The sequence below is a fragment of the Galleria mellonella genome, unplaced genomic scaffold (genome assembly GCF_026898425.1).
Source record: "Galleria mellonella isolate WM207_F2 unplaced genomic scaffold, CSIRO_AGI_GalMel_v1 utg113, whole genome shotgun sequence".
Lineage (NCBI taxonomy): Eukaryota > Metazoa > Arthropoda > Insecta > Lepidoptera > Pyralidae > Galleria > Galleria mellonella.
This window is the reverse complement of record NW_026441975.1, coordinates 1,229,414-1,254,925: the sequence shown is the minus strand read 5'-3', so window position 1 is coordinate 1,254,925 and position 25,512 is coordinate 1,229,414. Positions and strand designations below refer to the sequence as shown.

The 25,512-nt window shown below is 31.2% G+C and overlaps 3 protein-coding genes across 4 annotated transcripts; 2 read left to right on the top strand and 1 right to left on the bottom strand.

Moving 5' to 3' along the window:
* Positions 1-443: 443 nt before the first annotated feature.
* Positions 444-9,419, top strand: LOC113512876 (signal recognition particle receptor subunit alpha homolog). Its single transcript, XM_026896829.3, has 10 exons — positions 444-649; positions 800-1,052; positions 1,512-1,628; positions 2,791-2,923; positions 3,428-3,584; positions 4,219-4,348; positions 4,498-4,640; positions 5,382-5,537; positions 6,313-6,520; positions 7,459-9,419. Exons 1-10 carry the CDS (start codon positions 533-535, stop codon positions 7,887-7,889), a joined length of 1,845 nt encoding a protein of 614 aa, XP_026752630.1. The 5' UTR covers positions 444-532; the 3' UTR covers positions 7,890-9,419.
* A 335-nt stretch (positions 9,420-9,754) lies between these two features.
* Positions 9,755-14,529, top strand: LOC113521156 (uncharacterized). Of its 2 annotated transcripts, none has more exons than XM_031911105.2 (4): positions 9,755-10,322; positions 11,786-11,944; positions 12,966-13,095; positions 13,816-14,529. In XM_031911105.2, the coding sequence occupies exons 1-4, from the start codon at positions 10,200-10,202 to the stop codon at positions 14,073-14,075; spliced, it is 672 nt and encodes a 223-aa protein (XP_031766965.2). In that variant the 5' UTR covers positions 9,755-10,199; the 3' UTR covers positions 14,076-14,529. The 2 variants fall into 2 exon arrangements, with proteins under 2 accessions (XP_031766965.2, XP_052748896.1); XM_052892936.1 differs by having other exon boundaries at positions 10,242-10,322; positions 11,790-11,944.
* Positions 14,530-14,736: 207 nt separating this feature from the next.
* LOC113521157 (protein maelstrom homolog) lies at positions 14,737-25,502 on the bottom strand. Its single transcript, XM_052892926.1, has 11 exons — positions 25,201-25,502; positions 23,920-24,121; positions 23,501-23,644; positions 22,311-22,541; positions 21,094-21,257; positions 19,682-19,825; positions 18,381-18,443; positions 17,285-17,357; positions 16,915-16,968; positions 16,250-16,318; positions 14,737-15,583 (listed from the first exon to the last, which is right to left on the bottom strand). The coding sequence occupies exons 1-11, from the start codon at positions 25,327-25,329 to the stop codon at positions 15,537-15,539; spliced, it is 1,320 nt and encodes a 439-aa protein (XP_052748886.1). The 5' UTR covers positions 25,330-25,502; the 3' UTR covers positions 14,737-15,536.
* Between the last annotated feature and the right edge of the window lie 10 nt (positions 25,503-25,512).

Here is a 25,512-nt window from a genome sequence, read left to right as displayed (position 1 = left end):
ACAAGTATATCCTTCATATCCTATAAATATCCTAGACCTAATCCTTATCCTTTCTAAATTCGTTTGTGTTAGGTATTTTTATTACTATTATCGTTTCCCCGTTTTGTTCTTGGCAAAATACCCTAATATCGGGGTGAACGCCACAAAAAAAGAGAAAAAAAAAAAAAAAAAAAAAAAACTGATTGTCATCTTGATAATTCTGCGTCCAAAAATTTAATAATGCATTTAAACTTATAAGAACTACCTGACTTCTTATTTCTTATTTACTTTAGTAACTAGTACTACAAAATTTAAAAAGAATCGAAGAATCGAACTACTAATAAGTAAAATATATATTTTGTAAACTTTATATTGGGTATAAAAATGGAAAGTAAATAAATAGATGATTTTTAAAATACCGAACGAGACATTTGCTTCGCATATTGTGAGTTGTCAATTTTATGTCAAACACATTTCAATCAACGTAGATAGACAAAAGTAACACCTGTGTATAATTCACTTACCAAACTAAATATTGTTTAAATATAAAAAAATGTTAGACCTGTTTAGCATCTTTAGTAAAGGAGGAATAGTTCTATGGTGTTTTCAGAGTACTAGTGAAATTTTTACACCGCCTGTGAATGCGTTAATACGCAGTGTAATATTACAAGTAAGTTCAATAAATTGAAGTCCTTGTTAGCTTTGTTGGCACGTAATTAGTATTTTTAAGGGGTGTTTAATCGCCTATAAAACATATTATCGTTATTAATATAATAACATCACATTCTAAATAGAAGCTAAGCACTATTTGTATTTTTAGGAGCGCTCAGGTAACAACACATTCAATCATAATGCTCTAACGCTGCAATATAAACTCGATAATGAGTTTGAATTGGTTTTTGTGGTCGCGTATCAGCGTATACTTCAACTTTCTTACGTGGATAAATTCCTAAACGATGTCCATCTGGAATTTAGAGATAAGTACAAAAATGAGCTGCAGGGATCACGGCATATCATGGATTTTGACTTCAAATCATCATTCGATTCTGTGCTAAAATCCTGTGAATTATGGGGTGAGTTTTATTAGTGTGAATTAAATTTAGTGTGGGAATTAAATTTATTTAATTAAATTGTATTTTTAATGACATCTTTAGAAAATGTTTTGGAAATTAATGAATATATGAACATATATTTTTTTTTTTTTTTATACAACTTAGAATGGCAAACAAGCTGACGGCCCACCTGATGGAAAGTGGTAATGATAGACATACCATGGACATATATACTGTTTGATGATACCCCCATGCTGCCATTCCTGAGGACTCAGGTTTTTCCTCTGTACCCAGTAAATAATAATATCCCACTCTTCAAACCGAAACACAGCCATGCAAACACAACTGCTTCACGGTTGAAACACGAATGGGACAGAGGTACCCAAGCAATCGACTTTTGTACAAAGTCTCCCTCTGGTAAAATGATTACTTTATTTTTAAGTTAATAATAGTTATTACTAATTACCATTACCTTTTTAGCTAAGTCACAAGCTAAAATTCCAAAACAAATGAGATCTTTTGAAGATTCTCAAAAATCTAAAAAAACTGTTGCTTCTATGATTGAACGCAAGGGAGAAGAAAAGAGTAAAAAATCAGGTGGGTTATTGTGCTATCATTAATTCTATATTAGCTATTTTATATTTACAGTCGTAAATCTTGTATGTATCATCATTAGTTTATTGTTAAGAAAAAAACTAAATTAAACATTTAAAAATAATACAGTTTAAGATATTAATACAATAAAAAATACTACAAATTAAATTTTATTCCACAAAAAAGACTTCAATTCTGGCAAATTCAGTTCATTTGATTTAAAAATTAGATTACTGTACTGATTTGACAAAATTTCTTTGGAACTAATCTGTAAGTGTACCTTTTCAGATAAAAAAAGAAAGAATTTTTCAAAATCAGTTTACTACTGATGGAGTTATGAGATAATAAACATAAAAAAAAATTAATTGAATTAAGAACCTCCTTCTTTTTGTAGTTGGTTTGTTGATTAACATTAAAACAATGCATTCATCAATGTTTTTTTGGTAATTACTTTTTCAATGACAGACTATGTTTCATATCAACATGTCAGTCATCTATGTATAGAACAAAGCATTAAACATATTTTAATTTAAATTAAGTTAAAATTAAATATAACTTATAACTGTGTCAGGTTTGGTATTTATTACTTTTTCGATATGTTATATTATGTAAATATTTATGAGATTTGTCTTAATATATGTACACACAGTACAAGCATTAGAATTTCATATTAGAAATTTAAGTATTTTTAAGTCATAAATTTTTATCTTTTATATCTTTGTATACCTAATAGTCACATTGACCATCTAAGAATCTTGTATACATATATATTATAATTTTGAAACCTCATATAATCAGATATTTAGGTATATATCAAAACTTTCATTTGGAATTTAATAAGTTGGTTGGTAGTTGGTGATTAAAAATATTTTACTAAACTAGGTGTTATTTTGCAGAATTCCATATTACTGATTATAGTTGTCATGTATTATGATTATTTAATTCCGCTATCATTACTGTTGACAATCGCATATATGCTAAAAGTAAATTAAACAAAATAATTTTAATCAAATAATAAGTTCTATGATTGAATGCTTTGATTTTTAATTTCAATACAATGTATGAATCTATTATTGAAATTATATATTGTAATAAATTATATCAATTTATTACATTGTCACTGCTCTTACATTTATTGTTGATTTGTTATTCCTTTTTATTATAGTGAAAATTGTAGAATCCAAGAGCCTAACTAATGGGAAAATAGAAGAATCACCTGAGACAGATGATGATGTGATAGCAGCAAACAGAGCGAAGCTTGCTCAAAAACTAGCCTCCAAAGGGAAAAAGGATGTTAAGTATGTTCACTTCTTATATAAAATATACTTATTTTGTTTTAATTTTGGTATAAAATAATCTATAGATCAAATAAAGTGTGGCAATATTACAATTATCCTATCTGTCAATTATCAAAAACATTAAAAAGCAATTCTGATTTTAAATATTTCTGGATTATTTAAAAAGTGTTCTAATAGTGAATTAAATGTTAGTCATACAATATGTTACATATTCATGTCTAAAGCTTTATCCACTAAAAACTTTGCACATGTATCTTATTTAACTTTGAAATTTTTAAATATCTTTTGCTATTAAAATCCAAATTTTAATAATAAAACAAAAAAATAATATAATAATAATAATGTTTTACTTCCTTATGAGAGCACTTTATAAATAAAAATCAACTTCACCTACTTTGAACATTTTTTATTTACACAATAATATTGGAATATGATTTTTATGTTTTACTTTCATATTGTACCATTTCTTTCATATTTTACTTTCACATTATACTTTGTTTTTAGAAAATCTCCTAAGACAACGAAAAGTCCAAAACCAGAGGAGCGTGTGAAGCAACCACGCGTGTGGGCGCTAGGCGGCGATTCGCGCGATCTGCCCTCACTTGATTTCAGCACTGATAAACCTGAGGATGCCAATGATACAATCAATCCTGACACACAGGTCAGTTTAATTTTATTGCCAACTTTTTGTTCTGTTTTCTTGTTCTTCTTTCAGAAGTGGCAAACAAGATAAGGGTTCATTTTATTAGAATTTAAATGGTAAATAGAAACTAGTACCAATAATGATATCTATATTATTTTTAACTATATATATCATACTGTTGATTCTTGTCTGTTGTTGAAGTATTAAAAAGCAATACAGCTTAAGTGTTTATTATAAAAACACTATTTCAGAGTCTCTTATGTTTAAGATTAAGAGGGCCACACCTGTTTATCCTTCAGCCTAATATAACGTAATACAAATCTACTACTGTTTTATCACTTTCTTTCCAAATTGAGAATTTAGTGTAAAAGAAAGAGACAAACAGTTCAATAGCTAAATAGGTTCATGAGAGGTTTGATATTTTTATGATAAGGAGGTGATGTTTCAGAGCACAAATAGGTATGATGCTATTGTCTAATACCTACGTGAGTTATGAAACTAAAACCAGTAATAATATTACATTTCAATATTGTTACTTAATTAAATGGATGTTCATAATAGAATATTATCGATATTTTTGTTTTTAAAATTCCAACATAAATAATAATATTTTCACAAACATTTATTTAATTATATTAATATTTTTATGCAGCTCGTGGGACGAATGACAGGTGCTATCCGCGATCTAGAGGTAGAATCTGAAGAGAGTAGCAGTGAAGATGAGGAGCAAACCTCTCAACCCAGCCCCAAGAAGTCTGGTGGCATGTTCAGCATATTCAAAGGTAACTGGTTTCCTTTTAAATATTTAGCTAAAGATGGTAATATATTTTATGGCTTCATGTTGCATCTAGTATCCAGTTATTTAGTTTTCTATTTTAAAAACTTAAGTTAAATTTAAAAACAACATAATTTTTGTAATATCTATTGTCAGGTCTGGTGGGATCGAAAGCCCTGACGGAGGAGTCGATGCGACCGGTGCTGGATAAAATGCGGGACCATCTGATAGCAAAGAATGTCGCCGCGGATATCGCCAACAAACTCTGTGACTCTGTCGCCATGAAGTTGGAAGGAAAGGTAGATTTTTTATTTTGTGTTTAATAAATAATGTTTGAAAAAATAATAAATTTTGGAATGGCCTCATCATATATTAATAAAATTTAAACGTGACATCCAAACAGTAGATTGGATTATTGTTTTATAAGGAACAGATTGCCAATTATCAGACTAGAAAAAAAAAAAATGAGTAAATAAATAAAGACACGTAGTATTAAGTTACAATCTTGTTGTTCATAAAAACTAAAGTATCCTACAAATCTGTTTTATTACCTATTAGAGTGTTATGTCACTTTCTATCAAATCGGGGATTTAACACGAAAGGTAAAGATAAAACTTTTCAATAGCTAAAGTAACGTTTATGAGACATTTTACGTTTTTATGATTAACCATTTAATGCGAGGGTTTTTCTGTGAAATGAGATCAAGTGGCGCATTGGCGCACGCACTAAATTCGAACGAGCATACAATAAATATACACTAAGCTCTTTGAAATACAAACGGGCGAGAAGGTATCGCTCCAGATAAAAATATAAACATAATATTTATAAGTGGCGAGAGGTACTCGGAATAGTGCAAATCGGAGCACATTTGAAGCGCGAGAGGGTCTCGTTCGAGATGCTTATTATGCCCCAGTTAAAGGGATAAGTCTTAAAAATTTACTTCTGAAAGATTATTTTAAATTTTAATTTAATCCCTTTATTTTTGATATGTAAATGTTTTTATTGTCTAAAAATAAAGTAAAAACAAACATCGTTAACAGGTACTGGGAACATTCGACAGCGTCGCAAAAACAGTGAAGACCACTCTAACTGAGTCATTGGTGCAGATTCTATCCCCCAAGCGTCGCGTGGACATACTCCGTGATTGTATTCATGCTAAACAGGAAGGCAGGCCCTATGTCATGGCATTTTGTGGGGTGAGAGCTTTTCATATATATTTGTTTCAGAATGAAATCTCTGTTCTGATAGGGATATCAGATATAGACTGGCTTTACGACAATCTACTAGGCTTATGTAAATAATTTAAACTTTAAAATTGTGCATACTTTTTATTGCTTAGTGTGGTTGCCATTGTTTTCACAATGAATCAAAATCAGTCCTGTGTATAAAAAATAAAAAAAAAAACATTAAAACAAAGTTTAACAGCTGAACTATATATTTATATATATAAAAATTGTTCATTGATAAAATGGCTATACTGATTTAGTTAAATTTTTCGTTAGGAATTTTATGCAATGAAAAAAATGGAATTTGGACAGGACATGTAGTAGGTTTTTAAATATCATATTATTGTAATCATTTGAAAATGTTGTGTTATTGTTCTCTAAACTTATAGATATATAGTTAATGGGTGAACTTTCTTTCACCCATAGAGAGTTACATTATCAGAGCTGAAGGAAAAAAAAGGACGAAGCCAGGGCTGGTAGCTAGTTTTAATTGTAATTGTAATTTTATTAAACTTTTTATCTGATAGTATTTTTTTATACGACTTGGCATGAATGGCAAACAAGCTGACCACCTGCGGCTCACCTAATGGAAAGTGGTAACCGTTGGTATAGACATGAGCAGTACCGTGGACATAACAGTATACTGTTTCGCCCATGATACCCCCCATGCGTTGCCATTCCTAAGGACTCAGGTGTTATTCCGGTGTGATAGTGTTATATATGACTAAAATGGTTGCCACGACAGGTGAACGGCGTGGGCAAGTCGACCAACCTGGCCAAGATCTGCTTCTGGCTGATCGAGAACGAGATGTCGGTGCTGATCGCGGCGTGCGACACGTTCCGCGCCGGCGCTGTAGAACAGCTGCGCACGCACGCACGCCACCTCAACGCGCTGCACCCCGAGACCAGCCACCGCGGCCGCAAGATGGTGCACTTGTACGAGAAAGGATATGGTAACTTAATTGTTTTAATGTCATTAATTTTTACTCATATCTACTTAAAAATGCTAAAAAAATATTTCTCGTGTCGATGTCATTTACCTTTGTCTCTAAAAAAAACTGTATCTCCTCCAAAAATTATTCAATTTTAATAATTTTTCTACAGCTAGCTAAACAGCAAGTGATTTCACGAGCGTGATGGCGCTCGTCGCCACTCTAACGATTAATATTCTTTCAATCGACTAAAAAATCATCATTATTTCATCCTTTAACTGTCCACTGTTGAACATAAGCCTCCACCTTAGGGGGTTTTGTCAGAACATGATTGAGATATTTATTTATAATCTAAGATAATTTTGTACCCATGTTCAGATAAACAAATAAATTAATTGAATTAAATTGAATAGTTGCCATGCTTGGCAGGCAGATTGACAACTGCAGTTGGGCTTTAGACATGTTTTAAGAGGGATGGCGTTGCCTTCCCCCGCCTTTCCTTAATCGCCTCATACGACACCCACAAGAAAGGAAGGGTTGTCCTATTCTATGTCGGGACATGTGGCCATTTCTTTCTTATATATCCTATATTTTCATATCGGTCCCATAAAAATTTTTTCATAATCGATTTGAAACTCATAACATAGTATCTATATGTTTGCTTGGGCGCAGGTCTGATTATTTGACACTTATTGTTATTATTATAAAATTTCACTTAAAAGAATAGTCTGCAGAGCTGGTGTCTATGTATGAGATGGCTTATGACAAAGTGGATAACCTAAGAAATTTTTTATATGACTTGAAATGTCAAACGATCAGACAATCTATCCAGTATTTTAATTTATTGGATCGGGACTTAACACGACGAAAACAATGCGAAAATTTAAAATTAATTAGTGTACAAAGGATTAAAGTGTTAAATATGATTTTTTTTTATAATTATCATTTTTTTTTATCAGGCAAAGACGCTGCAGGTATAGCCATGGAAGCGATTCGTTTCGCATCCGATACCAAGATCGACGTAGTACTTATTGACACGGCGGGCAGAATGCAAGACAACGAGCCACTCATGCGAGCTCTAGCCAAGCTGATCAAGGTCAACGAACCCGATCTCGTGTTGTTTGTCGGCGAAGCTCTAGTCGGCAATGAAGCTGTCGATCAACTTGTCAAGTTTAATCAGGCTTTGGCTGACCACAGCTCGTCTGTTAATCCACACGTGATCGATGGAATCGTTCTGACTAAGTTCGACACGATCGACGATAAGGTCGGCGCTGCCATATCTATGACCTACATAACCGGTCAACCGATTGTTTTTGTTGGAACTGGTCAAACGTATACCGACCTAAAAGCGATTAACGCTAACGCTGTCGTACATGCATTGATGAAGTGATCGATTCCTTTATCACATTGTCTCAAATGTGTCATTGTAAATGACCTTATTGGTTACCTTGACCTTTCTCTAAATTAAATTCTTAATATTTCACTCAAAAAAGTTACTTCTGTCTTTATCTTCTGTTTTCCAAACTTATGTGATATGATAATAGAAATATATGCCTATATAAAATTTATTTATATTTTTATATTTTACCAACAAAGTTAGTGAATTATTATGTAGTTAAAATATTTGTTTTGGGATCATGTTACGGTATAATGCAATATAATAAATGTGATTCAAGGAATTAATAAGAGGGACGATTTTTGTTGTATTTTTTTATAGTATTTCAGTGGTAAACACATGAAATTAAAAAAAATGGATAAATATATTGAAGGAAATGTAATGGAAAGTGTATACCAAGTGACAAAAGTCTTAGATTTTTTACAAAATACACAGAAGGAGTTTTTACATACAGGAATACAGAAGATGACAGAAAATTGATTGTTGAAAAAATTACGATTTCTGTAATGCTGAAATAATAAGCGGGGAAGCATTTTTTATAATATTAATATACATTATTTATATACTACTCTGTGCTGGTTCCAATTTATTAAATATAGACAAGGCAGTAATGAGTATCACTTTGAATTACAGAGGCTTGATCCTTGTTATACTCTTCCTTTTACACATAGTTTTATGTAATTAATTGGAATATATTGGTTATTTAATATATTTGGTTGAAAAAATCTGGCATTGTGGATTCTCTATATTTTTTGCTTCATGTGATAAATTTCCATTCCAGCGATCCATAACTGTAGTATGTGCATTATTTCAAATAAATTTTTATTTTAATCTCATTTTATTTTCTTTCGGGTATTACTGTTACAGGGATTTTAATTACATTTATTTTCGTATTATTTTTTAAAGTTGAAATAACAATAATGTACCTAATAGTTTTAACCGCATGTTAGTTGTAATGGAAACCATTTGCTATACACAATATATAAAAATATACAGTAATCTACATACAAAATCAATTTTGATTGTAATTCATATTTCTTTTATGTATTATTTACACATATATAAGTGTCTATGATTGGCAGTTGAACGTCAGAATCGTGAGATAATTTGGCTATACAAGAAGACAGTAAATATAATTATGGTTTTAACATGCTCAATTCGTGCCTTTTCCTGTTCAAAATGATTGACAGGATTTACTTTTTCAACATTCAAAATATAATAACGTAGTTGCGGTCAAATCGCTGCCTTGTTTTTACTAAATACAAAATCTTTATTCATTCCTTACATAGTTTTTACATAGAAAACTTCAGTTATTAGAATGACTGTATTTTTTTTATGTTGATGTTGACACCTCTATCAGTAAAGAAATAAATATCCATAAACTTGTTTCTTTTGTTATCTACACTAACAAATAATTATTACAATTCCTATCTGTACTTACATTTATTATTGTAAATCTCACACGATTTTCGTGCACGAAGTACCTATGTAATAATTTAAATAAAATGATAATAATGTTTAGTATTTATTATTTTTTATTCAAATTTATTATATGTGTTTGTACGAGGTAGAAATGAACGGGATACACGGACAGTACCCGGCCACGCACCCAAGAAATGACGGTGAACTGCACGTCTATGGTGAGAGGTGCGATGGTAAAAGGGTGACGATGGCATTCAGGTTATATAAATGTAAAATTTCCCATTTTACAGCCGATAAAAAATTGATAAAGAGGCAACATCCCGCTTCAAATTCAGGGAATCCAAACCGTCTGTTAGCATGGGATCGTCGACAACTCGTAGCGCTTGACACTGTATAAAGTCAAGTAGGAGGAGCCGAGATTGGGGTGCTCCTGCCCAAAAATGTAAGCAGTACTCCATATATGGACGAATTGGGGCTTTGTAAAGTAGGAGTCTATGCTGAGGAGTGAAATACTCCTTTGCCTTGTTCAGAGCCAAGTTATATTAGAATCTATTGGTCTCATTAAGATCTTCCATATAAATTTCTTTCTTAAATATCTCCCATGTACAGTACATTGTCTAATTACAATTTTATTATATTGTTAAGATTTTTGTATAACATTTGTACAGTTTTCAGTTCGCGCTTAGTGTCAATAGTGCTAAAATAGTTTTTGCCATGCCATAGCGACGTGTAATTAGCGAATTACTGGAGCCTAATACTTTTATCCGACCTTTCAATTAAACAACATCCTAATTAAAATAATTTCCATGATCATATGGTACCATTTTACTACAGCGAGACGGATCTTACACAGTGTGCTTAGTGCAAAAATCAGTGGACAAAATGGACAAATTGTACCATTATGTAGAATCGGCCGTAGTTAATTTTAAATTAAATTATTGTTGCTGGATAGCGCCTGTTAGGATAGGTATAATAATAATTGGATATTTTAATTTAATTGCTGCTGTAAGTACGCTTTTTATATTTTTTGAAATTATTTTATTAGACGAAAGACGAAATTAATTAAATCATAAAGAACCACAAATTTTTATAAGTTTTTGGTTGAAGATCAAAATAAGTAAAAAACATGGAATGTGAGAAACGGAAGAATTGTTTTTTTTTATACAACTTAGAATGACTAACAAGCTGACGGCCCACCTGATGGAAAGTAGTAACCGTCGCCTATAGACATGAGCAGTACCATGGACATAACAGAAGAAAACAGAAGAATACAGTGAATCTAGTGTGAGTTGTGCAAAAAATTACGTTTCATCTGCATTCACGCACGTTATATCAATAAATATTTTTATAAAAATCATAATATCTAAAACCATCTGCTAGAAATGCAGTTCAGATTTAAATGCAAATTGTAGACAGAGAGTATGGCCATTGAGGGGAATGCCCTACTTTAAAAAGCCCAGGGTACAGGGGTTTAAGACCTTAGTACTCAGGAATGGCAACGCATGGAGGTATCATGAGCGACACAGTATATTCTGTTATGTAGTCATTGTCCGTGTCTATAGGCGACGGTTATCAATTTTCATCAGGAAGGCCGTCATTTTGTTTGCCATTCTTAGTTGCATAAAAAAAACGTGTGAACGTTTCTCACCACGTACTCTAAAAAAAAATAGCTGAACTGAAAATCGAATTAGGGGTTTCCTTTATCTAAAACAACAAGGAATATTTACTGCGCTTAGAAGAACAATGCCAAATTTATCCGAGAAAATATGTTATAGTTCCCGTAATTAAATCTCATGCGTATATTGACAGATTTTTGTATCTATGTATGCATATGCGTGTTTTTTTATGTAATAAAGATATGGTACCTCGCCTGTGCTATCGGTATATACTGGCGGGGCACCAGTGAGAGATGACAGATGAGATTGAAAACAGGTCAGTTTTTTTTATTAGATGAAAATGGAATGGTAACCTCGCCTGCACTAACGGGATACGCTAGCGGGGCACCAGTGAAGGATGATCGATGAGGATGAAAACAGGCCAGTTAGCCCATCATGATAAATTCATCTGGATATGATCATGATAGTTTCCAGAGAGAACCGCGAGGAGGTCGACCTGGTTGGATAATAGTAATGGGATTCTCAGTCTCCATTACTAACAATCCCTTTCCCCCCAGCAGATCAGTTAGCCTATCCTGACGATTTCAACTAGAATTAACCACGATGTTTTCCAGGAGGAACCACGTGGAGGGGTATATTGCTAGTAATGGGGTTATTTTACCCTATTACTAACAATCCCTTAACCCCTGCATATGCGTGTTGTAAATTAGATATAAAAAGCAAAAAAAAATACTTTATTTTCTGTCTACCCCGCACAAGACAGCATTAAAAAAATACATCAAATTTTCATAAAAACCACGTTTATTTTCTTCCCTGTGCATATTTTGTTGCTTCTATCATTATTTATTTCAGATAGTGTCCTTGGTGGGTACTGCGAACGAAACCTTTTCACCCACTATTATGAAAGTTCAAGAGATAATACTGGAAGATAACGCATCCAAGCCAATACCAATTTTAGCGTACTCTATGGAAATGTCTTTTACTGTCTTGTTGTTGTGCGGCATGTATCGGGTGGGTTGACCTTATTAGTACATTACTGCAGCGGCCAGCAACTGAGGCATTGATGGACGAACGTGCAAATGTGGGCCGAGGTGTAGCCGAGGCACACATACGTGAGTCCATCAATGCTTAGTTGTGGCCAAGGCTTGTATAGTACTTTTCTCAAACAATGCGCGGAAATCAAAAACACAATTTTACTTTTTAAGTTCAATGACGAATAACGAACAATAATAATTTTTCACGCGCTATAATGTTCCTTTGTTTTTTTTTAATAAACAACTTTCTATTTGCAAGCCAGTTCGAAATTTAAATAAAACCTTTTATTAGTTACCTCCTTGGTAGGCATGTTTCGAAGTAAAAGGTCATTCCATTTTTAAATTACAGGACAGATATGAGTTTACATAATAATTTATCTGGCCGCAAAACTCGACAGAAATAGATTTTCATACAACTTTTGCCGGCCGCTGCCCGTATCCATCTAGCCAGAATGGCAATTTTGATTTATCTCGAAGAAGATTGTCAAAATAATGCTCACATTTTCAAGCATGTTTGAGAAAAAGTCATTAAATTAAATATGAGATATAACTGAGTCAGATTCTCTATTTAATAATGTTGCCGCTATAGATACTAAGCGGCTTAATCAGAAATGACGGTACGCGTGGATTTCAGAAGTAGGCAAATCAATAAAACGAATACTAATAATACTACTTCTAGATAGCGCATTAAGATAAAACACACCACATTTTAAGTTACATCTTCAGGAAAATAATTGGGAAAACTTTCTTTCCTGTGTATGCCCGTATGAATCGACTTGGGTAACTTAATGGTAGAGGAATAGGCAGCAGTATTCCTCTTAAAACCTAACTGCGGTTTCTAACCTGTCAAGCGTGGCAACTACTGGCAAAATTTACGTTATGGGAAAGGCTTATGTTCAGCAGTTGAAAGTTAACGACCGAAATAATGATAATGATGACACTTTAACAAAAACTGCAACAACTTCACTTACCTATTGTATAATGCATATTTTTTTCAGAATGATATTGTTTTGTTACGTGTCTATATATACTACACAACAGTGACTGTGGTTACATCTATTCTCGTGTATTCTATGGTCATTGCTGTTATAGACGTACTCCTAATAATTACGATTATTTTTAGTACAAGTAAGTACACGATTTACATTCAATGAAAACAACAAGATACTAAAATTTGAACTAAGTCAATTCTAATTATACAAACCTATTTTTATAATATTATTTAGGTACTTTAAAAATATTAATATACACATAATTAGATGGATAATATCCGATATCTGTATTCATTATGAGCGGGTTGTTTTTTCGATATTATATATTGGACAACCGATATGTGTTATAGGATCAATATATATAGATATTATAACTATAATATATAGATATTGCAAGATATTACCCATCCTAAATATATACTGGAATCAATTAAATCAAGAGATGAAATTCCATACTGTCACGCTGAATAAGCAATTCCAATATTGCCTATGAGACAGTACACGTGCGACACTAATACACGAATACGTCGAAACGATGACCTACAAACCACATAATACTCCATTTCAATGGAACTTAATGAAAATGTAAACCAATAATCAGGCCAATCATAACACAATTTGCTAATGTCGAATGTGCAAGTCAATAACTGATGGATCGAGTCTTTTGTTTTAAAGTATTACTTATAAGAGTGATAATGTAAACAAAAATTGGTGTTAATCTATCAAAATAGGCTATAACTTGATATTCTAGAAATTGTCTACTTAAATCTACGCATAACGTTCATTAATTTTTACCTAATTCTTTTTTTTTACAATATGTGCTGAAATGCGTATATTTTGATTTTAAAAATTCCAGTATTCCAAGTCTACATGCTACTACTAGTGTGGAGTGCTATAGTACAAATAAGGGAGGAGGAGCTAGCAAATAAAAATGGGAATATAAAAGTAGTATACAGTTGTGCAGATGAAGAGATAAAGGAGATGACCACGAAGCCAGTGTCCGATGTCGAAGCACCCGAGGAATCAGAGGCTGGCCCTTGTCCAATCAATGGTGAAAAGATAAAGGATAGCGACTCTAAATTAGAAACAGTTGAGGAGGAGTCGAAGGAAGCTTGAAATAATACTTCATTTATTTACATGTATCACATATATTTAAAAATAAATGTCACAAATTTTCATTTTTCTAAATTTTCAAGACTTGGTCGTTGAGTTCATGGAACCCAGGTTTTTTAGAAATATTTGCGCCTAAATCATTTTTATATTCCTACGATATCTAACTTAGATCTACAAATTAGATAAAAACAATCATATTAGGTAAACGTCTTTTTCTTTTATCTGTATCTAAATGGGTATGACATGATTCGGAATTATTATAGGTAGACCCAGGCAAAATATCATAGAAAAAATTTATAGATGTGGGAATCAGTTTTATAACACTTAAGTACTTATTTATTAAAAATGTTTTGAACAAATATTAATAAAAAAATACTATTAGAATGACATTAAAAAATAACAAATTAAACAATCAAATAAATTATTTAACTAATGACATTACAAAAGAGAGATTCTTAACCTAAAGAAAAATCCCTATATTCACAAACTCGTTAAACCTCTCATAAACCTATTTTTCTTTTACACAAATTTTTTTATTTAAAAGAAACTAACAAAACACTTTAATAGTTATAAGTTAGTTTGTAGGTCTTAGTTTTCATGAATAAAGGGTAATTTCTTAAACTTCGAATAAAAATATAGTCACATTAGAAAAATTAAACAAAAATAATCTTTCATACAAACAGAAACATAATACCTAATTATTAAAAATAAGCTTGTTATAAGTTTACTTAATTATAATATAGGCACCAGAGCAAATACTAAATAAGTTTTGAAAAATACACTCAAATATTCTACTAATATTTTTTCTAAACTATTTAGTACACATCAAAGAGGAAAGGTGCTCAATATTAATTACATACAAACTGATTTTAAATCAAACAGAATGGAAAGAGAAGAGAATGGAAAGGATAAGATGGACGAAAAAAATAACGAACGAGGCAGTCTTGAAAATGATGAAAGAGAAAAGGACATTAATAAAAACAATAGAGAATAGAACCATAACAAATGGTCATTAGGAGCTTTAGTGAACAAAACTATTACTAAATGGTCATGTTGTTTTATATTTTTACGTAAAATAATGTAAAGAGATAGAGGTACGACACATGTATGTAATAATATTGAACAATCTGGCACCGTCTACGTGACATATCTGTTGTTATTGATAAATATACTGTTTTTTATACATTTTGTCATTGTTTTTTATTAAACGAAATTATAACAGAATTGAGACATACTACATATGATTAATAATTTATTTAATAGAACATAGGGCAATTTTAATAATTGATTTTTTTATTTAGTATCACAAATGGTAATAATAAATACATATTAAATAAGAATATGCATCATCATCTGTTGTAGTTTCGTCATTAAAACATAAAAAACTTATTTAAAACATAGTGTTTATCGTACTTATAAAAATAATTTCAACAAATTACTTTGGCTAAGATCTATATATCACATTTATTTCTTAATTCTCATTTTGTCAAAGGAGCCGGCCAGGCCGCGACCTGTAAATATGTGAAAAAATTTAAATGTTGTACGTTTAATTTTTTTTATTTCCAGCATTTTGCAATTTATAATGTTTAAAAGAAAATACAATTTTACAAAAAAAAAAAAATGCTTTCAAATTTCAAATCCCATAATGTAGGAAGGCATAACATAGTTCTCAAGAATTGCAACGCATAACTGCCATGGATATTGCAGAGTATTCTGCGATGTCCATGGTGCGTTTATGTCTTATAGGTGACAATTATCGTTTTCCATCAGATGCGCCACCTGCTTATTTACCATTCTAAGTTTAAAAAAAAAACTATCACAAATGGATAACGAAACTTACTAGAGGCAGATTTTGTACCAAAACGTTTGCTTTGACACCTCTGTCCCATTCGATATGTTAGTTAATTTACAAGGTACAGAGGAATAACACCTGAGTCCTCAGGAATAGCAACGCATAGGGGCTATCATGGGCGAAATAGTATACTCTGTTATGTCTTATTGGTAAATATGTTATAGGTATTGGTTATGTCTATAGGCGACGGTTACCACTTTTAATCAGGTTGCCCGTCAGCTTGTTTGCCATTCTAAGTTGCATAAAAAAAAACGAAATCAAAGGAATTTAGGGTATCAAGTGTTGACCTACCGCGATATGGAGATGATTTAATTAATAATAATACCTCTTCCAGCAGATAACTTCGGAAAGTTCTCTTCAGTTAATTCCGGAGCTGGACGGATACTTTGTGAATCTGATAATTAGAAAACATATTTAATATTTCTTCATACCTTACTTATCATTTATATATAATTGTTCATTATACACAAGGAAATATTGTTTGGTCGTATGTACATAGTCTTATAATAAAAAAATAAAAAAAATTACACTATATTTATTAAATTATAGAAAGTGTGCTTGTTTTGCATTGTTGTTATTGTTGTCATTTAGCTTGTTTGCTATTCTAAGTTGCATAAAAAAAAGTGTAAATGGCGGACTTAACACCATGTACCAGTCGACCGTAGATAGGAGTAATAAAAAATTTAACTGTCGGTGCAACGTAATGAACAATATTAAATTAGAACAGTAATTTAAAAATACATATTATACTCATATTAATTACATTAAACATACAAAATACATAATATCAAATCATATATAAGAAGAATACAAGTATCAGACGAAGCAAATTTATTACGATTTTATGGATTCTAAACAAAAAGAACGTATTTGTACATATGGAATTAATTTCCATTAGTAATTTCACGCTATTTTATAGGTGTTGTTCGGGGATATTATTATATGAAAAGATATTTTAGTTCATAATAAACTATAAACAATTGTACTTACAATCTGTTTTCGGCAGGCGAAGAGGACGATGAGTTCGTTTTTCCTTTGCAGGAGCTGTAAAAACAAAAAAAAATGTTTAAAAAAATAAAAAAAATATTGCCTCTTGCATTTCTATTTTCTTCACTATGCTCAGTCAATTAATAATTATTACAATTAACTAAATAATAATTAAAAAATAAATATACAATTACAACGCAAAATTAAACATATATATATATATATATATATATATATATATATATATATATATATATATATATATATATATATATATATATATATATATATATATATATATGTATATATATATAATAATGTTAGAATGTAAAATTTTTGCGTTTTTACAATAGTCTACTATCATTATACTCACTCTCTAAAGATGAAACACCTGCGGTGTTAAATACTTGATTTGTGGATAGTGACGACTCATACGATGTCGTCGCCTGTAGAAAATAAAACAGACATTTATCCGTCTAAATCATTAATATTTTTGCATTTATTTGCTTACGTACTTCTGTCGCATCTATGTTTGTGAAACAATTGTGTTTACATGGCTGTGTTTCGGTTTGAAGGGTGGGATATGGCAGTGAATTTACGGAGTACAGAGGTATAACGCCTTAGTCCTAAGCAATGGCAACGAATAGGGATCTTATGGGCGAAACAGTATACTCTGTTATGTCCATGATAATGTCTATATGTTAATGTCTATAGGCGACGGTTACCACTTTCCATAAGTTGGGCCATCAGTTTGTTGCCATTGTAAGTTGCATAAAAAAATTGGAATAAAATAATAAGGATCAATCTGGACTGTACAGTTTTATGCCCGATTTACTGTACAACTCTTTGATGTATGAAGCTGTACAGATTTCAGAAAAACCATGTAAAAATAATCCTTACATTTATGAGGATATATAAATGGACTTTTTTTCCGCTATGATGAAAAAGTACTAAACAGATGTGAATGAAAATTGGTAGATGGATAGCTTATATTCTAACGTAACGTAATTAAATGATACTTTACATACTTATTCAGGCCGAAAAAGCCGCAGAATGCGGCTAGTGTATAAATGAGAAAATGTGCTTTATGGCTCAACCAAACATCATTCAAGGTGGTACATATATTGCATTTAAAATATTGGTTATTTTTTATCCCAGCCAATCAACATATTTCAGTTACATGTATGAATTAGCAAAATAGTAATAGTAAAATCTTATTTTTAATATGCGCATTAACTCAGGATAGCTTATAAAGCGATTAAGAGTATAAATAATGTAGGAGAAAAAAAAAATTCGAAATAAAATCGTATTCCAAGCCGCCTGGCCAGTAAGATAGAATCCTCTTATGCGGTGAAACCTGTGTCGAGTATAGGGATGTTATGTGATTGATACGCATTATATATATTATTACACAGCAAAAAATAACGGTTCGTATTTAGCCTAAGATATAATAAAAGAAATATATTTACACTTGTCTTGGCTACGGATGGGCCTGCTCTGACTTTCTTTTGTTCTTTATATGTGTGTATACTCTGCAACAAAATAATAATATATTAAACTGGTGATCCGGCCTGACTTTCCACCTATAAATATACTTTTTAAAAATAATATATAGTCTACATTATTTGCTGAAAATGTAGCTTTCTATAGGTGAAAGAAATAAGGATAATAATATTTAAAAATGGTCGAATAGTTTTTGAGTTTATACATTATAAACAAACAAACAATAATTGTTTGTTAGGATAAAAGAAAAGATTTTGATCTTTACTCATTATATTAGTCTGTATAGATATAAGAACATATAAGTCTGTAGAACTATAAATTACAATTTAATGCAGATTAAAATATGTAACTGGAAAGCTAGCAATCACAATTTTGAAAATTTCTATTCTTTAACAAAATCAGTCTCTTTGTGAGTTCATCCTTAATATTATAAATATAAAAGTGAGTTTGTTTGTGTGTTACTTTATACTGCATTAATGGGTTAACCAATTACTATGAATTTTAGAACACACATATTGTATGTGACGGAGAAGCATATAAGCTACTTTTTATTCCAATCAGTAAATGTATCCAAGTTATATGAATAAAGTCACAGGTAAAATCTAGCAAGGCAAAAATAATATTATAAATTTACCTCATCTGCCCTGCTTATTTGTCTGTTTCTTTTTTTACTAACAGTAAAGAAAGCCATATTGTATTAATATTCTTTATTTCTTTCTTTATTCTTTATTGTACACAAGACATACTGTTAATTACAATTCATTATAAACATAATGTACAAAGGCGAGCTTATCTCTAATAAGAGATTTCTTCCAGCAAAACCTTTCCATGTTAATTGTGTTATTTTAAAAATAAAAATAGGCAGTCATATGATCTGCATATATTGAATAAACACATAAGTTATGTATACACAAAGAATAATACAAACTACACATTATAAATTACATAAAATACCCTGTAAACATACACATATACTTACACAAACATACATATACACATACATATATATACACATAAACACATATAAATATACATACACATATACATAATACGTCAGCATAGTTATAAGTTATGCTCTCTTAGACGACGCTTAAACATGCCTATACTTGCCGATTCCCTAATTTCGGATGGCAGACTAATATTGTCATATGTATACATTATTTAGATGCTTTAAAGAATCAACAATCAATTGGTAACAAGCGCAAAGTCGCGGGTAAAAGCTAGCATTGTTATAAATATAAAACACATTACAAGCTATCACTCTCACCTCTATATCATAGTCTGCTGGCATGTGTTTTCCAGGCTGCAAATCAATCCCAATGACCGGACAGCAACTATCAAGTATTGTGTATGCCCAGCGTTTCGTACGAGAAGTGGTGCACTCAATAGACTTGTCCGCTATTTCGTGGTGCTGATAGATGTTTAGAAACATAAATTTCAATAACAAGATAGAGACTGCATAAAATAATAATGATTGTAATCTAAGTGTTTAATTTTGGTAGTAGTATAGTTTACTAATAGGTAGTATAAGACAAAAAAAAAAAAAAAAAACTGTTAAGGCAAGCAAAAGGTGGAAGTAGAAACAATGGTTTTTATTCAAAATATAAATACATTCACAAAATGTTGACACAGTTACAACGACACGTACACAGTTTTTTAAATGACGATACATTTTCAAGCAACTTAAAAAAAAGAGGTCGTTTCCAATTCAGTGGTTTTTCTAAGATTATTTTTAAGTGAGGTATAATCTAATCATTTGGCGTTCCATTGTTTCTGCCTACCCTAATGGGAGACAGGCGTGGTAGATGTGTTATATGTATAATCTAAAAGCTTAAAAATCCTCATTGAACCTACATATTAATATTACACCAGATAACACCAGAGGGAGACTTTGTACAAAAGTCGATTGCTTGGGTACCTCTGTCCCATTCGTGTTTCTACCGTGAAGCAGTTGTGTTTGCATATATGTGTTTCGGTTTGAAGAGTGGTATATGGTGTGAATTTACAGGGTACAGAGGAATAACATCCGAGTCCTCAGGAATGGCAACGCACGGGGGGGTATCATGGGCGAAACAGTATACTCTGTTATGTCCATGGTACTGCTCATGTCTATAGACGACGGTTATCACTTTCCATCAGGTGGTGATTGAACCAATATCACTATCATATCAGCTGTTAGCTGTCCACTGCTGAACATATCTCTCATAATTATGGTATTGGCAACTTTTTTATACATATCTACTTTTAGAATGTTCTTATTTGTAATTTTAATTTTGTATTTTTTGACAATGTCAGTTCTTTTTTTGCTTGGTCAGCGACCAAGCAAAAAAAGACATACATATTAATACATTTTATCTCTGCTAAATTCCATGTCTTCATTATTTACCATCTTATCACAGTTCACCGCTCCGTAATAATTTTGCCAATAAATGTTACATTTGGCAGGCGAGTTATAGCAGTTAGGCTTTTGGTGATGTTTAAAGAGATACGCTGCTGCCCAACGTCGAACATTAAGTCTTGGTCACCTTTTAGGACACTCACAGGAAAGGAATAGGTGGCCTATTCTATGCCGGGACCACATGATACCAATATAAAAATCTGTATATTTCTCATTGTGTTCTTATGCAAGCGTGGATGTAAATAGTTATAAATATAGAAATAAAAAAAAATAAGACATACTTCACATCCAATTCCGGGCGTATATTTGAAAGAGTCTTTTTTCAACTGGGCCAAGGCCAAGGACTCTTTAGGAAAACCTTCATTCGTGCATGTCTTGATTGCATTGATCAAAGTGAAGAATAGAGTATCTAGTTTGTATATTCTGAATATGCTGTCATCTTCGGCTGTGGTTAGGAGAAAAATTGAAATTGAGTAGGTAACTAAGAGAATCTGAAATCTCCGATTGGATGTGGTAAGCAGGCTGACAATTCACCCGTAAGACTGTTATAACAGTGGCTTAAAGGCATGAACAATATCTTGGACACATCACGCCGCTCAAGGCATCCTTGTGTGCTGTCACTTCTAAAATAATTTGCCTCTTTCTTGCTTTAAAGACTGCACTGACATTTGCAGTTTAATAATAATAAACTCTTTATTGCGCACAGTAGAGATGTTTACAAGGAGTATTTATACAGAATGTGCATATACAAAAGGCGGCCTTATCGCTAAAAGCAATCTCTTACAGATAACCTGGCATAAAGTTTAGACTTGTTTATGCCTTTTATGAATGTAAATGTTATTGTTTCGTCCAGTAACAAATAATTATTGCTATCAAAAACTAGCAATAATCTCAATTTTATGATATGGTAATAGGTAAAATGTTGGTATTTTTTTAATAGGTGAAATGGAATGGTAATACCGCCAGCGCTATCGGTATATGCTGGTGGGGCACCAGTGACACATGATAGGTAAAGATGAAAACAGGCCAGTCAGCTTAGTGAGAAAATTTCAACAAGAATTAACCACAATGATTCAGGGGAATTGTGTGAAGTTCCACCTAATAACATATATTACCAGTAAGGGGGCTTTTAGACACTGATGTCTAAAAGCCCCATAGTAATGGTAGTAACAATCTCTTTCCCAAAAGATGGAGGTATTTAGGCGCGATCACACATCTCTAAATAATTTAAGTGCTTGCATTGTAAATAGGACACAGTTAAGCTGGCTCTGTTAGAGCAAAACTACAAACTATTATGACATTCTTTTTTAATGGATAATAATGGAATGATATGCACACGCGGGGCATCAGTGAGGGAACTCTTAACAAATTCACCAAAAATTTTTAAGAGAGAAACAGACGACGGTTTTTAAGAGAGAACGTGTAGAGGTCGACCTGATAGGGTGCATTGTTTCCAATGGAAACTAGCATAGCTATTACAATATTAATCATCACTTACCTGCTCTGTTACACATTTGCAATATGAAGTCTTGCACTGGCGCAACTTTATCTGGCATCGTAAAAATGGGCGGCAATGATTTCACGTTGGGGTCCTGTTGTTTCAAATAATCAACACAGTTCGCCAAGATTTGCATGAAATTACTACGACTTTGTGTATCGTCAGGCATTTCCAAGCCATATTCTTGACTTCCTATTTTTATATCAGAGGCATATCCAATTGGTATATGAGCTAAAAATAACAGAATCAGTTTGTAAGGGTGTAATCCATAAGAGTATTTAAGGTTATTTTCCAAAAATAAATAATGTGGGTAGAAGTAACACTCATATAATTTCCTTTATAAGTACCAACAAAATGTACTTCACTTAAATAGGGTTGTAACAAATTTATACTCACTTAATAAATTACTTTGTCATATATAAGTAATGAAAAACGTAATAATATTGAAAAAACGTAAAATTAATAAATAGCAAACTTATACAGACAAACATAGTGTAGGTACACAAAATACATATTTTAATTTTTATAACACTTTTTATATTTCATACCCTCCGTAAAAAAAAGTTTTACATTCATCATCACCTTCCTACCCTTATCCCAATTATTATTTGGGGTCAGCATAATATGGTTTTATCCATATTACTAAAGGATTTGGCTTATAGTTTTACGACCGGCCGCCTGCCTGACGTCAACCCTCTTTATATTATTTTTTAACTATATACCATCATATTATTTACTTTATTGATTATATTTATATACAAAAAGTAAAAAAAAAATATAAGTAGCAGACTTGTACATATAAACATAGTGTATGAGCCACTAGCTCTCCTCCAAAACTAGGAGTGTAGACATCACATACAATCAGACAACTCATATGATTATACAGTAAATATATTCAACATATATCAGGCACAATCTCAGGCAAGTATCATACCATCAATGTATTAAACTACTTAGGTATTCATGTAAAATGAAAGACTATATAATTTATAGTAAAATTGGTTAAATAAATAGTAAACAACTAAAGGTTTTTCCATCTATATGTAAAAAACATACTTTTTGAATAATCCATAGAAAGATGACAGTATCTTCACCTCTCTGTATTTAAAAATATTATATATAATATATATTTAAACATTGTTCTTTATTTGATTTCATTCAAAAAGCTAAACAACATAAGTACCACTTACGAGGATTAATCAGCTCATGATAAATGTCCTTGATGCCATCCTGAAGGTTAAATCGTAAAATAGAACTCTCACCAATTACATACTCTGTGCTTGTTTTGCAATAGAAGTTGACATCCATCAAATATATATCTTCATATTTGATACCTAAAAATAAAAAAAAAATCCATATATATTGTAATGAACTCAGTATACCAGTAGAAAAAAAAAAAAACTATACTATGTTTTGTTAGAATTAGTAACAAAGAATTTATTACTAATTGATTAATGTTCCTTGATTACCTTGCTATTATGCTTTATATATAATTATTTAGAGTTAATGATTCCATAAACATAATCCAACACATCCAAGAATTTTATTTTTCAAATTACAACAAAAATAGGTATCAAGATGAAATAACTGATTAAAAAGTGACACATACTATCATTAAAACTTTTCAATTTGACAAAATTCTTTATGTCCTGGCGTTCAGCTTCCTCTGCATCTCGGAGTTCTTTCTCCTGTTGTTCAATTTCAGCTAATGATATGCCATGGGATGTAAACTTCGTATCAGGAATATTTCTTTTCTGTTTCTCTTGTTTTGCTATTGCCTCAAATTTAGATCTCACTGATGGTGGAGCATTCTATATAATTAAAAAATAAAACATATATTCATCATTATCAATATCCTACCTTATGAGTTTGGTTTGTGGTTTAATGACTATATACTATCTATCTATCTACTATTTGGCACAGAAAAGAATAAAAGGGTAATTTTGTCCTGGATAATCAATACATAATCAGATAGTAGAAGTCACAGGTAAAAAGGTAGTGCTTAATAAATATACATACATTAGTAATATTTTTCTAAAGATAAATTATTACATCCCAAACTGGGTGGTAGGTTATAAAAAAAATACAATACAAATATGTTTATTGTTAAGTTTACTTAAATAAAAATGATTTATTATTAATAATTTATACTTATTTAAATTCATATCCATCTTGAAATATGATGTGATTAAAGGCAAATAATACCAATATAAATACCTAAATATTATTTTTGCTGACATTTGCTTGTAATTGTGTCACATCTTGAGTGTGAATAAAAATATGTGTAAGCAATAAAAAAGTTGAAAATGTACATACATATATAACTTTGTTAAAACAACAGCAAGAATTTTGCAATGTAAGTGAGACCATACAAACTGGTAATAGGGCTAAACAAATGTAACATGAATAATTAATTCAAATGAAAAGGTAAAATCTTATAAAAGTATGAGTACCTACTTAAAAATAATAATATTACTATTTTTAAACTTATATAGTAATGAATAGTAAATAATAGTTAAATGAAACTGTTAATATTAGTAATATTAGGAACATTAATTGATCACTGCTCAAAGCATACTTGATAATCTAACATTTGATAAGATTGAATAAGAAATTGAAGACTATAACAGAAGGTAGTAGAGCCACCACTAATAGTTGTCAACCCTTTAATATTGGCAATCACACACATACAAATGGTAGCGGAGTTAGAACAATAATTCTAATCTACTAACCATTGATATGGACTTCGGAAAAATAATATAGATACCTACATGAGGAATCTAGTTTGAAGGTAGTTGTATATATAAAAAGTCTATTAATACAAGGAATATTTTCTTATTAATATTTATTAATGTTTAAAATAAAAATGTTTAAAATTTTTAAAACGCACCCTCCACGCAGGCCCGGCGGCGTCCGCAACTTCTGCTAAGTTTGCATAATTTATACCTTTTTTTCTTTCTTCTTCTTTAAAATTTATCATAAAGTAGTAAAATGCATTTCTTGGTGGTTTCTTTGGCATTTTTATAAGAATTTATTTTCTTCTTACTTTAAAAAATTAATTTAAATTAATGTGGAAGTTTAAATGAATCAAACACATGAGAGCACGATTACCAAAATGTTAGTGCAAACTTTCATTTTTAATCAAACGTCAAATATTTTTTCTCCAATTTGAGACAATTACAAGAATCTTTATCCAATCAGA